Source organism: Hippopotamus amphibius, chromosome X, assembly GCF_030028045.1.
Source record: "Hippopotamus amphibius kiboko isolate mHipAmp2 chromosome X, mHipAmp2.hap2, whole genome shotgun sequence".
In the NCBI taxonomy this organism is placed as follows: domain Eukaryota; kingdom Metazoa; phylum Chordata; class Mammalia; order Artiodactyla; family Hippopotamidae; genus Hippopotamus; species Hippopotamus amphibius.
The window spans coordinates 17744732-17757278 of NC_080203.1; the positions used below are offsets into that span (position 1 = coordinate 17744732).

At 44.0% G+C, this 12547-nt stretch overlaps 1 protein-coding gene across 1 annotated transcript; it reads right to left on the reverse strand.

The window, feature by feature from the left end:
• Positions 1–5946: 5946 nt before the first annotated feature.
• LOC130841377 (integrator complex subunit 6-like) lies at positions 5947–7792 on the reverse strand. The gene is made up of 4 exons (XM_057717561.1): positions 7693–7792; positions 6897–7271; positions 6431–6524; positions 5947–6046 (listed from the first exon to the last, which is right to left on the reverse strand). The coding sequence occupies exons 1-4, from the start codon at positions 7790–7792 to the stop codon at positions 5947–5949; spliced, it is 669 nt and encodes a 222-aa protein (XP_057573544.1).
• Positions 7793–12547: the final 4755 nt, after the last annotated feature.

Here is a 12547-nt window from a genome sequence, read left to right on the forward strand (position 1 = left end):
TTTCTTCCTGTCCTCTGGTGCTGCCCTCAGACTCTACAGCCTTAGGCTCCTCCTGGCCGACAGTCTCCCGTTGGTCCCTATTTGTCATGTGACCCTGGATCCAGCTTGTGCTCTGTTCACCCTCTTTCCCTGACAGGAGCTCCCAGGGGCGGGAGGGCCCAGCTCTTATCTGCCTTAGCCCATCTGCTCTGATGACTCCCAGGAAGTGCTATCCTGTCAGGCTGGGCTAAACTTCTCTCCTTCAGTTAATCTCTGGCTCATAGAGGGAGTCTGTTTTCTGTGTTCCCCAAGTTAGATCACTGACAATCAGGGAATGATCCACCTTGAACTTCTCTCTGCCCCAGGCCTTGTAGCCTCTTCTAGGTACTGGGGCATGACTATTTCATGTGTGTAGCACCAAGCCCCGGGAGAACATTGACTGAGTATGTAAAACGTGCCAGGATTGGCTGTGGCTTCTCACCTTCGTGCTCACCTCAACCCTGCAGCTACCTCTTGAGTCGGGGCCATGATATTCACTTCAGGCCTCCAGAGTTCAGGCTACTGGTTGGCACCTAAAGCCAGAGTCTAAAGTCGGGTGTCTTCACTCTCTGTATATTCTTTTTCAGATTATTCTTCGCTCTCTGTATATTCTTTTTCAGATTATTCTTTTCCATTACAGGTTATTATAAGATATTGAGTTCCCTGTGCTGCACAGTAGGTCCTTGTTGTTTATCTGTTTTATATATCATAGTGTGTATATGTTAATCCTAAACTTGTATTTTATCTCCGTCCCCCCCAGCCCCCCTTTGGTAACCATAAGTTTGTTTGTTTGTTTTTTTGTTTGTTTGTTTACTATGGAGAACAGCATGGCGGCTCCCTGCAAAACTAAAAATAGAACTACCATATGACCCAGCAACCCCACCGCTGGGCACTCACCCGGAACACCACAATTCAAAAAGACACATGCGGGGCTTCCTAGGTGGCGCAGTGGTTAAGAATCCGCCTGCCAATGCAGAGGTCACGGGTTCGATCCCAGCTCCAGGAAGATCCCACATGCCACGGAGCAACTAAGCCCGTGTGCCAAAAAAAAAAAAAAAAAAAAAAAAGATACATGCACTCCAAAGTTCACTGCAGCACCACCTACAATAGCCAGGACATGGAAGCAACCCAAACGTCCAACAACAGATGAATGGATAAAGAAGGTGTGGCACACATACACAATGGAAGACCACTCAGCCACAAAAAGCAACCAAACTGGGACACCTCTAGAGACATGGATGGACCTAGAGACCGCCACACAGAGCGAAGTGAGTCAGAAAGTGAAAAACAAACACCATATATTAACACATATATGTGGACCACAGAAAAACGGTACAAATCAACCAGCCTGCAAGGCTGAAACAGAGACACAGATGTAGAGAACAAACATACAGACACCAAGTGGGGAAAGTGGGGAGGGTTGGGGGGGGTGAACTGGGAGATTGGGACACCAAACTGTACACTCTAAATACATGCAGTTCATTGTAAAAAATAAAAAATTGAAAAAAAATGTATGCAGCTTTAAAGCCACAAACATTCAAAATGCCATCCACATACTTATCCTTCGGGGGCCTTGTGGAGTAAATGAAGAATTCACTTCCAGTTCCCCAAACATCGACATCTATACCACCCATCGTTAAGACGACAGTCCCAGATATTTTGCCATGGATGCTCTAAGGCTGGAGTTTGGGGGCAGGTTTGCCTCCGTCCCCTCTTCACTCTTTGGGGCACAATGAGGGACTGCTGCCAGGCTCACGGCTTCCTTTTGTCCCCCCACCCTGCCTTGTCCCACACTCACCCTCCTCGTGCCAGAAGCTGGGTCCTGGATGAGAAAGCAGCTACTGGCCCAGAACCTGTTGGCCCAGCTCTGGCTCAGAAGAGCATGAGGGAGGGCACCCAGCTCTGCATCCTTGGATGCATGTGGACCGAGGCCCCCATATGGGGGCTTCCCGAGCACAGGGGCCTAGGGTGGCACACTCTCCTCCTCCCCATCGGCCCCATCCTGCCGGGCACAGGGTGGCCCTTGCAGGACAGCGATGCCCCCGGCCAGGGTGAGTGGCCTGTGGCCTCATGAAACCATGTCCTCCCAGAACAGTTTCCTGATGCAGAAGATGGGGGACTTGCCCTGTGCTGCTGTGGGGCCGGGAGATTCCTTCACTGTGACCCTGGAGCTTGGGGCCCCTCCCCGAGGGTCAGAGGTGGACACAAGGTCTCCCGCTCTGAGCACAGAGCTCTGCTTGGCTCAGATGGTGGAAACCTTTAAACACACTCTTTGCTCTGCCAGAAGTTAAAGAGAAAATTCTAGGAAGAAATTTCCATTCATATAAAGTTGTAAAATATTTTCTAAATCAGACCTAAAATTACTCATTAAATGACCAAATGAACACACCGTGTCGTGAGCACAGACCTCTAATGAAAGGCAGGAATGTAGTTTTATAAGACACCGTTTCTTAATCAGTGTCTTTGCACGTTAAGAGCAGAAAACACTTTGCACCGAGAATGAACTACGAGAGTCCACAGGAAGACACAGAGCTCACGGTTTTAGGAATTGGGACCCCAGGCCGCGTGGCGTGGGACACATGCAGGGGCCCCTCCCCGTGCAGCGCGGCCCAGACGACAAAGCCTTGGTCCAATCACCGGTCAGGAAAGACTGATGCCCCAAAGAAACGTCCCCTAGAAGGGCGGCTGCTGTGTCACCTACTGGGGTGGGGACAGGGACTCTGCCCTCGCTGCCCCCTGCTGGCAGGGACCGGAAGTGCGTGGCTGGATTCTGAAACCAGGCAGTTCTCCACACTCTTGGCTGCAGAAGCACAGACACACGCACAGGGGCGCCGGCTCTGCACGCAGCTCCCAGGCCACACGTGTGTGGGCACTGGATCCCTGCCTGACCGGCGCCCACGGGCCTGGAGAACACGGGAGGGTCTCCTGGGTGGATGTGCATACTGACCAACAGGCCAAGTTCAAGGCTCCCTGCCCTAGGGCCGCAGACCTGGGCTCCCAGAGCCACCTTCCCAGAGCCGGGGGTCCCTCCGAGTGCCCATCCGCCTGACGTGCTCCCTCTACAGACATGCGAGCGGCTCTCCAGGGAGTCTAGATGACGCAAAGCGGAGCCCCTGCAGCCTGGTGGGGAAAGGAAACAGGTGGCCTCAGGATCTGAGAACTGAGTCTGTGGGGCCACGTGGCTCCCACCCAGACTCAGAAAGCCAGGACCACATTCAACTCACTCCGCTCACTCACACTCCCCTCCTTCCTGCTCTGGCGGGTGCTGGGAGCGGGTGGAGGCTCCTGAGCAGTTTGTTTTTAATGTCTGTGAGTCTATTTGTTTTGTAAATAAGTTCGTTTGTATCATCTTTTTAGATTTTACATATGAGTGATATCACATGATATTTGTCTTTCTCTGCCTGGCTTACTTCACTTAGTATGATGATCTCTAGGTCCATCCATGTTGCTGCAAATGGCATTATTTCATTCTTTTTTATGGCTAATATTCCATTATATATATCCATTCATCTGTTGATGGACATTTGAGTTGCTTCCATATCTTGGTTATTGTAAATACTGCTGCAATGAACATTGGGCTGCATGTATCTTTCCAAAATACGGTTTTATCTGGATGTATACCCAAGAGTGAGATTGCAGGATCATATGATAGCTATATTTTTAGTTTTTTAAGGAACCTCCATAACGTTTTCCACAGTGGCTGCACCAATTTACATTCCCACCAACAGCGTAAGAGAGTTCCTTTTTCTCCACACCCTCTCCAGCATTTGTTTTTTGTAGACTTTTTGATGATGGCCATTCTGACTGGTGTGAGGTGTTACCTCACTGTCGTTTTGGTTTGCATTTCTCTAATACCTAGAGATGTTGAGCATCTTTTCATGTGCCTGTTGGCCATCAGTATGTCTTCTTGGAGAAATGTCTATTTAGGTCTTCTGCCCATTTTTTGATTAGGTTGGGTTTGGTGGGGGGTGGTTTGCTATGAGCTGTATGAACTGTTTGCATATTTTGGAAATTGATTCCTGCTGGTTGCATCATTTGCAAATATTCTCTACCATTCTGTAGGTTGTCTTTTTGTTTTGTTTATGGTTTCTTTTGCTGTGCAAAAGCTCTTAAGTTTAATTGCAAAGCTTATTTTAAGTACAGCAGAATTGATGTAAAATGGTCATAGCAGTAAAAAGTATTAAAATGAAATTGTTAGAGTATTAATGTGAGAAGCCATTTCACTTTTGACACAGTTGTTTGGAAGGGATTGCTTCACTGCCTTTATAACTTTAAAAATGTTTGTTAAACACCCTGTCAGAAGAGAGTCATTTTCAGTATTACAGATTCCTGTACTATTGTGGTAAGATTCACCTGTGCTTTGGAATCTTCATAAAATATGCTTTCTTTTGGAATATATTTCATTGCTAAGAAAGGTTAAACATTGCTTTCACCTCGATGTAGAAATATCGTTGTTTTGTTTTTCTTTCAATGCTACCAAAATAAAACTCATTTTTCATTTAAAAATTCCCACCACAGCAGAACTCATATTAGTGTTTAATTGAATAACCAGAAGACTGGGGTCTTGAAGGGGCACGTTTAGAATCCTGCCTACCACACAGGCCAAAAGTGGACAGCGCCTGTGCTCCAGTCCACTCTGGGACAGCCCAGAAGGACGTGGTGAAGGGTAATCCTCCCAGAGGGAAGAACTTTGAGCAGTGCACCTGGCTGTTCATTCTGCCTGGAGGAGAGATGACCATAAGTATGAGAGCATATCCATGCATAGGTCATGTTCGATTCATGGGCTGGAGGGTCAGGGACTTTGAGGATGCATGATTGAACATTTGGAACAAGAAGATCTGGGGGGAAAGTATGTGGCTACACCTGTCCCAGATGGATATATGATGTGAAGATACTTGTGTCTTATGAGAGTTCTCAGCAAATAAGCTTAGCAGAGCAGAATTTTAATAATCTGATGGATAGGGTATTCATCATCTAGCCATCAATCAGCCTCTTTCCCCAGCATTTGTATCATACCCAGTTGGCTCAAGAACAAAGCAGCCATGGTGGCAGGGATGGAGATTATGCTAGAAGTAATTACTTCTAGAAAGCAGTATTTGCTATATATCAGCATCCAACATAGTTTGTTTTTTCTCCCATAGTCAGGATTCACAGGTCTTAAAATCAAGGGGTGGAAATGGAAGTCTCTCCTCTCACTACTTATCCCTAAAATGCGTCCCATCCCTGTTACTTTAAGTTTTATTGAACTAGAGATCTTAGTTCCAAAGGGAAAAATGCTTTCACCAAGGAACACAACAATGATGCCATTGAGACGGATTTGAAACTGCCAGCAAGCCATTTTGGTCTCTTCATCCCTCTCAATCGAGAGGTGAAGGTGGGGATCCCATACAGGAGGAGTATGTCCACCATGGCTAGAGAGCTTACTACTCTTAAGTCTTCTGAGTAAAGCTTGTGGAAAATTACAACAACCCATCAAAGGCAGGACATCTAATGGCCCAGACCCTTTAGCAATTAAGATTTGATCATCCTACAAGACGAAGAACCGTGACCAGCTGTAGGGCTGTTTCAGGGCAAAAGGAATAAGAAATGGGTAAAGAAGGCAGTTACAAATACTAGCCACAAGCCTGGGACCTGCTGCGAGGACCATACTATTATTTAGCTTGATGAGTTAATAACATCCCCCTCCTCAGGTAGGAGAACAAACAAAAACAAACAACAAGCTATACTTTCACTGGGAATTCTTAGGGCAATAGCCCAGCTTTACTGACAGGGAACCATAAGATTGAAAGGCTCCACTGCTTTTTTCCTTTGCCTCTAGAGGACAATTTTCTTGACAACCACATTTTAAGAAGTTTCAGCAGCATCTCATTCCATCATGCAGCACAGAAAATGTGTATCTGCTTCTCATCCGTCTCTGCAAGAGCACAATTATCTCTTTTTCTTGTGATTAACTTTCTTGCAAAGGTGGTCAGATTCTATTTTTTCTAGGATCTTCTCAAGTTGCTGAATTAAGGCTATTCTTTTAAACCTGAAAATAAAGAGGCATTTAATTAACCAGAAGATATCGAAACCATCTATGATGTGTAAGGTACAGTAGTGGATACAAAATAGAGCTTACAATCTACTTGGGAATAGAAAGTGTATCCTAATGGAAATATACAATCTAGGAAAATACCAAGAGTCTCAACTGAGGGCCCAGGTCCACCCCAGACTATGGTGAGCTTAGAAGGCTTCATGAGCTTGGAAGAATGAGTTAGAGTAAAATAATATTAATGTAAATGCCTATGCAAATAGCATAAGCTATGATTGAGGGCCAGGGTTTGGAGAAAACAAGGCAAGGCATGTTCCTGCTCTTGTTCAGCACTGGGCACAACTGCATTAAAAAAATTGAGGAGTTCTTTTTTACACCCACCTTGCTGCTTCCTTGATGGTAAATTCAATGAATTGTTTCTTGACTGCAAGAGGTCCTTGCACTTCTTCAAGCAAAGTGAAAATTCTTTCATACTCTGAAGATGTTAAAAATAAAATCAGTATTTCTAAAGAGATGAGGATGGTATAGAACTCAATCTTAGTGCATCTACTACCTCAGGAACCATTCTTCATGGGCTAGAATATTACATATTTGAGTTTTGAATGCTTTAATCAAAACACATGCACATCTCTACTAAGGAAACTGCTGTAAACGTTAACCAAGCAAAACAAAAAAAATTTTTAGAGGTGTATTAGAAATTTTTAGACAAATTAAAGAAAAACTACCGTAAATTATGTAAAAACCCAATTCAGCCAAAGGATGAGTTCAAGAGGTAGGCTCAATTTACTCTAAACCATAAAATAAGAGCAACTTCCCATGGTTTTATTAATATACATTCTTTCACTACTTCGTCCAAACTTCCGAAATTCTTTCATTAATTGATATTTTATATCATCGTTAATTTTCTGTGCCATAGCAGGACTGATTTGTGATGCATTTGGCACAGTTCCCATTGAAGACATTGCTGCGGCTTTTGTGTCACCTACAGAGACACTGCAACTTTTGGTTCCTCCTAAAAATGTATTACTCTCAGGTTCGTGAATTAGGCCATCTTTCCTGACACTACTGAAATCACCAGGTAGAGAATCCACTTGGTTGGGTGGGATACCATCTCCTGCCGTATTCATAAGCTCTGGGGCAGCAGATTTTGACAAGAAGCCATCAGGTGGGGTCTGATTATTTTCCATCTTCTTGTCATGGACATCGTGAGTAACAGTAGCATCTGGAAACCAAATTAAGAGATTGAACTGTAAGTTAGATGCATTTTATCACCCCCAGAGGGACATCCCTGTGCCCTGCAGTTTTGAAGAAATTATTTCATAAAGGAGGAGGATGTACCAAGTGGAAATATCCGATTCCACAAACAGGACTGAGCAAAGAGCGTACAACAGACCACTTTTTCTTTCCTGGCACTCGCAAGACATACAGAAATGTAGCCGGACGGTTCAGCTACTAAGCAAACATTCATAGAGCCCCAGCACTCATGATTTAATGTCTCCTCAATGCCCTTTACAAGTTGAAAAGCTGAAAGTCTCACTTAATGTCAAGATGTCTGATTCTCACACTCTATCACCCAAATCCCTGTCAGTATGTGACCCTCCTCATCCATCTTTCCTGTCTCAGAAAAGTGAATTTCTTTTTACGCCAGGTCTGACCCCTCTCCTCCCGTGACCCGTCCTCCTCTGTGCCGGGCACCGCGCCAGGAGCTGGGGAGCAGCAGCCGACAGGACAGACGGAAACCATCCCCGCCCTCGCGGAACGTCCATGCTCCCGGGGAGGCCAGGCAGGAGGTGCACAATCATCCCACAAAAGCATCAGAGTTTGAGTTGGTGGTAGGGAAGAAGTAGCAGGGATGGGACAGAGGGCAGGAGGGGGGGCCCCAGTGGACCACGCGGTCGGGCAGGCCCTCCTGGGGAGCTGTCCTCTGGGCAGAGCCTGGAGGAGGAGAGAGAGCCGGCCTGTGCGCACGCGGAGGAAGACTGCCAGGCTGCGGTAAGGGCAGGCACGGGGCCCCTGGGAGGGGACTAGGCAGGGGCCACAGAGCAAAGGACAGAGGGAGAGAGAGCAAGCAGGAAACAACAGGACACGTGTGAGGAGAGGATGGCGGGGCAGGTCGTGCAGAGCTGGTAGACCAGAGTCAGGAGTTCAGATTGTGTTCTAGTGCCTAGGACAGGGGATGATGGGTTTTCAGGGTGGACATGGCATGATCTGATTTCTGTGTTGACGCGATCACTCTGGCTGCAGGGCAGAAAGTGAGTTATGTGAGGAGATGGGAAGTAGGGAGATCAGATAAGCTATTGGAGTAGCTTGGTGACATGACAGCAGCATAGATCAGAGGAATGGAGAGAAACGGTGGGATGCAGGATTTATATTGGGCATCAAATTGCTGAACTTGCTAAGGGATGGAGTTGAGAGAATAATCAAAGAATAATAAGAGGGATCTCGGGTGAATCTGGGTGTTTTAGCCTGATATGCTGGGTGGATCACGGCACCAAGCATGTGCAGGACTTAGGCAACTGCTCACAGGAATGGAGTATGGGCAACCTTTCCTGCAGAAAAGGAAAGGAAACTACGGATGCTGGTTCAGTGACCTCATATTGGTAGCTTGACCTAGGCCATGGCAGAACTACTTGTACTGTGGATATCTGCAAACTTTAAATACTGGAGCTTCTAAACCTTCCCATGCCCTTCATACCTGTGGACAGCAGGTTGTTACACCTTTATGTATGTTATACCTGATGGATGGTATTATTAGCTGAGATAGAGAAGGCTGAAAGTAGAACATTTTTGGAGAGGGGAAAGATCAGAAGTTCAAACACGTAGAACCAGATGAATTTTAGATATGTAGTAGATAGTCATTGGAGATACCATGTAAACAGTTGTATCTGAGTCTGAAGTTCAGGAGCAAGTTGTGGTCTAGAGGTATAAAGATGAGAGTTCTTGTAGTGCAAGACTGCATGGGATCACCTAGGGAGATATTAGATTGAAGAAAAAGGAGACCAATATTCAGCTTTGGGTCCCTGCAATATTTAGAGGTGGGAAAGAAGAGAAAAAAACAGAAAAGGAAGAAAGAAAATGAGTCACTAGTAAGGGGCAAGGAATCCAGGCGAATGTGGTGTCTGGGGAACCCACAAGTTTCCCATGGAAGAGGGAATGAATAACTGTATTACATGCTGCTGAGAAATTAATGCCAAAGTATAGCAGACACTGCTGACCTTGACCCTGTTTCACTGGAGTACAGAAAGAAGGAGCCAGAGTGCATTGGGTTAGAGCATGAACAGAGTGTGAAGACAGGCAAAATGTGAGCAGACCTGTCCTCTTGTTTAGCCCAACATCTCCTTCTGCCTCAGGAACCTACTTTATTCTAACTCTTGCAGGAACTTCAAATGGTTGGACCTAACTAGGGCCTTGCCCCTCTACTGGCAAACATGCTCATATCTGTCCATTCTTCAAGGACATAACTATAAGCTTCCTTTGACATGTCTGAACCCTAGAGATGGGGATCCCCCCCCTTCCTGTTTGCTGAACCATGGTGACGTACTCCACCTTCTCTTAGATAACGAGCAGCTCTTGGGCTCTCCAGGATGTTTCATTTGTTTTTGATGCCCTGCTGTGAATTGAGGTGCTTCATCATGCTTTGTTTGCTGAAAAACATCAGAGGACATATCCATTAAAGACAAAATGCAATCATTGGAAAATCACAGTCTTCATATGCATATACAGCCATGTGTTTATATCATTAAAATAAGTTTTAATCATGGGCCAAGTATTTACTGTCACTCAACACACACATTCTGCTATCAGAAAATGCAATCCAATTTTAATATAGTCTAAGTGAAATAAGGAGAAGGTAAAATACAAGGTGTTATCCAAAGCCAAATATGGTACAGCCCTGATTACTAAGCATGCCGGGGAATGACTGGTTCTCATTAAGCAAAGTGATAAGCGCATGGCTATCTCTTTGGAGAAATACACACCATTTTGCTTCAGTGCTTGTTAGGGGAGGAAAAAATATCTCTTTTTTTGGTCATTTCGTGCTTTAAATCTATTAGTCATTTCGTGCTTTAAATCTATTAACATACTGATTAACACTTTATTAAATGGTACATGTTGATGGTGAAAGGTAGAATATTGAAAATGTAAATCTCCCCACCCCCAACCTATAGAGAGTCAAATATGTCACTTTGGGACTTCCCTGGTGGCACAGTGGTTGGGAATCCACCTGCCAACGCAGGGGACACAGGTTCGATCCCTGATCTGGGAAGATCCCACATGCCATGTAGCAACTAAGCCCATGTGCCACAACTTCTAAGCCTGTGCTCTAGAGCCCACAAGCCACAACTACTGAGCTCGAGTGCCTCAACTATTGAAGCCCGTGTGCCTAGAGCCCAAGCTCCGAAACAAGAGAAGCCACTGGGAAAGAAATTAACGCTATACAGCTCAAATGTACGATCCTGTAGGGAGGACATGATCATAGACTGTGTTAGCAACATATACCATGGCACCAAACAGAGTTTAGAATCTCATATCTAGGATCTATATCATGTTCTAAGATCTAGAATCACCTCCCTTCATCTAAGTCATTTCTCAGTCCACCATCACTACTGCCTATCAGCTCAAACCACTAGGTCTAGAACAACTCACTTATGCCTCAAGCCAAGTTTGAGAATGAGCTGACCTCCCTTATACCACCATCCCAAATAAAAGGCCATACTTCTTTCTTATTTGGAAGAGCTGAGGCTCCATGCCATTCTCTCCTCAGAGAACCTTGGGTGGTGGGCATTGACCTCTTTGGATAATTTGATTAAATCTACAGACTTTATTCCCAGAAATATCACCTTACATACAAAACTTGGAATATAATTTCAGGGCCATGTCCAGCTCTGAAAGCTGCTCAATTTAATGGACACACGATCCCACTTACCATCAACAAAATGGAGTAAAGAGGCTTTATAAACTGACACCAATTATTGTGGATACTATCAGTTTCATTATTTCTGTGTAAACAAGGAATTCTCTGCTGAACTCACAGCTGTAGGCACTGTGATACAGTATTTGTGCAGTATCTGGAATCTTATGGATCTAGATTCTGCCATCTTTCAACTGGCTAAACACGGGGAAACTACTAAAAGCCCTACCTCATGGGCTGTTTTAAGGATTACAAGAGATAAAGCGTGAAGAGTGTAGTGTGTATGTTGATTAAAACACACCTCTCCTTAAGCTTGAGAAAAATAAACTTGGACCTGGGTGGATGTAGGGATTCAGTGCAAATGGATATTCTAAATGTTAAAGTACTACAAAATAACCTACTCATGCAATAAACACCTTCATGCAAGCCAGACTTGATATTTTCAAAATCAACAAATGTCCTCAACAAAATCTTGTCTCTTTGTAGCAGACTGGCTCTCCTTCTAGTTAAATGCTCTAAATGACTACTATGTGCAATGTCACAAACTTTTCTATATGTCTGAGGTCTCAAATCCCGCTTTAAATGAAACAAATAATATTAGTTACCCTTGAAGTTTTAAATTTAAATATTTAATAAAAGCAAGCAAGCAAAAGGAAGGAAATGATGCAGATTAGAGTGGAAAATCAGTGAATTATAAAACGGAAAAATCATGAGGAAAATCCATGAAATCAAAAGTTGGTTCACTGAGAAGATAAAAAAAAATCAACAGACCTTCAGCTTGACTGGCCAAGGAAAAAAGAAAGGAATGCTCAAATTATCAAAATCAGGAAGGAAAGTGGGAGCATCAATACTGATTGTACTGAAATTGATGAAATTTTAAAATTCCTGGAAGACACAAATTACTGAACTGGTTCAAGAAGAAATAAAAATATAAGCAGAACTATACTAAGAAAAGGGATTAAATTAGAAGCTAAAAATCTTCTCACAAATACAAGCCCAGATGAGGTGGTTTTACACATAAATTCTTTTTTTAAGGACTTTTATTGAGATATAATTGACATACAATAAACTGCATATATTTAAATTGTAAAATTTAATATTTTTTTCTTATTCATAATGTATATATGGCAATCCCAATCTCCGAATTCATCCCACCCCAACCGCCCCAGCCCAGTTTTTCCCCTTGGGGTCCATATAATTGTTCTCGACATCTGTGTCTCTATTTCTGCCCTGCTTGATCTGTACCATTTTTCTAGATTCCACATATATGCGTTACTATATGATATTTTTTTTCTCTTTCTAACTTCTCTCTGTATGACAGTCTCTAGGTCCATCCATGTCTCTACAAATGTCCCAATTTGGTTCCTTTTAATGGCTAATATTCTGTTGCACATATGTACCACATCTTCTTTATCCATTCATCTATTGATGGACATTTAGGTTGCTTCCATGACCTGGCTATTGTCAATAGTACTACAATGAACATTGTGGTGCACGTGTCTTTTTGAATTATGGTTTTCTCAGGGTCTATGCCCAGTAGTGGGATAGCTGGGTCATACAGTAATTCCATTTTTAGTGTTTTAAGGAAC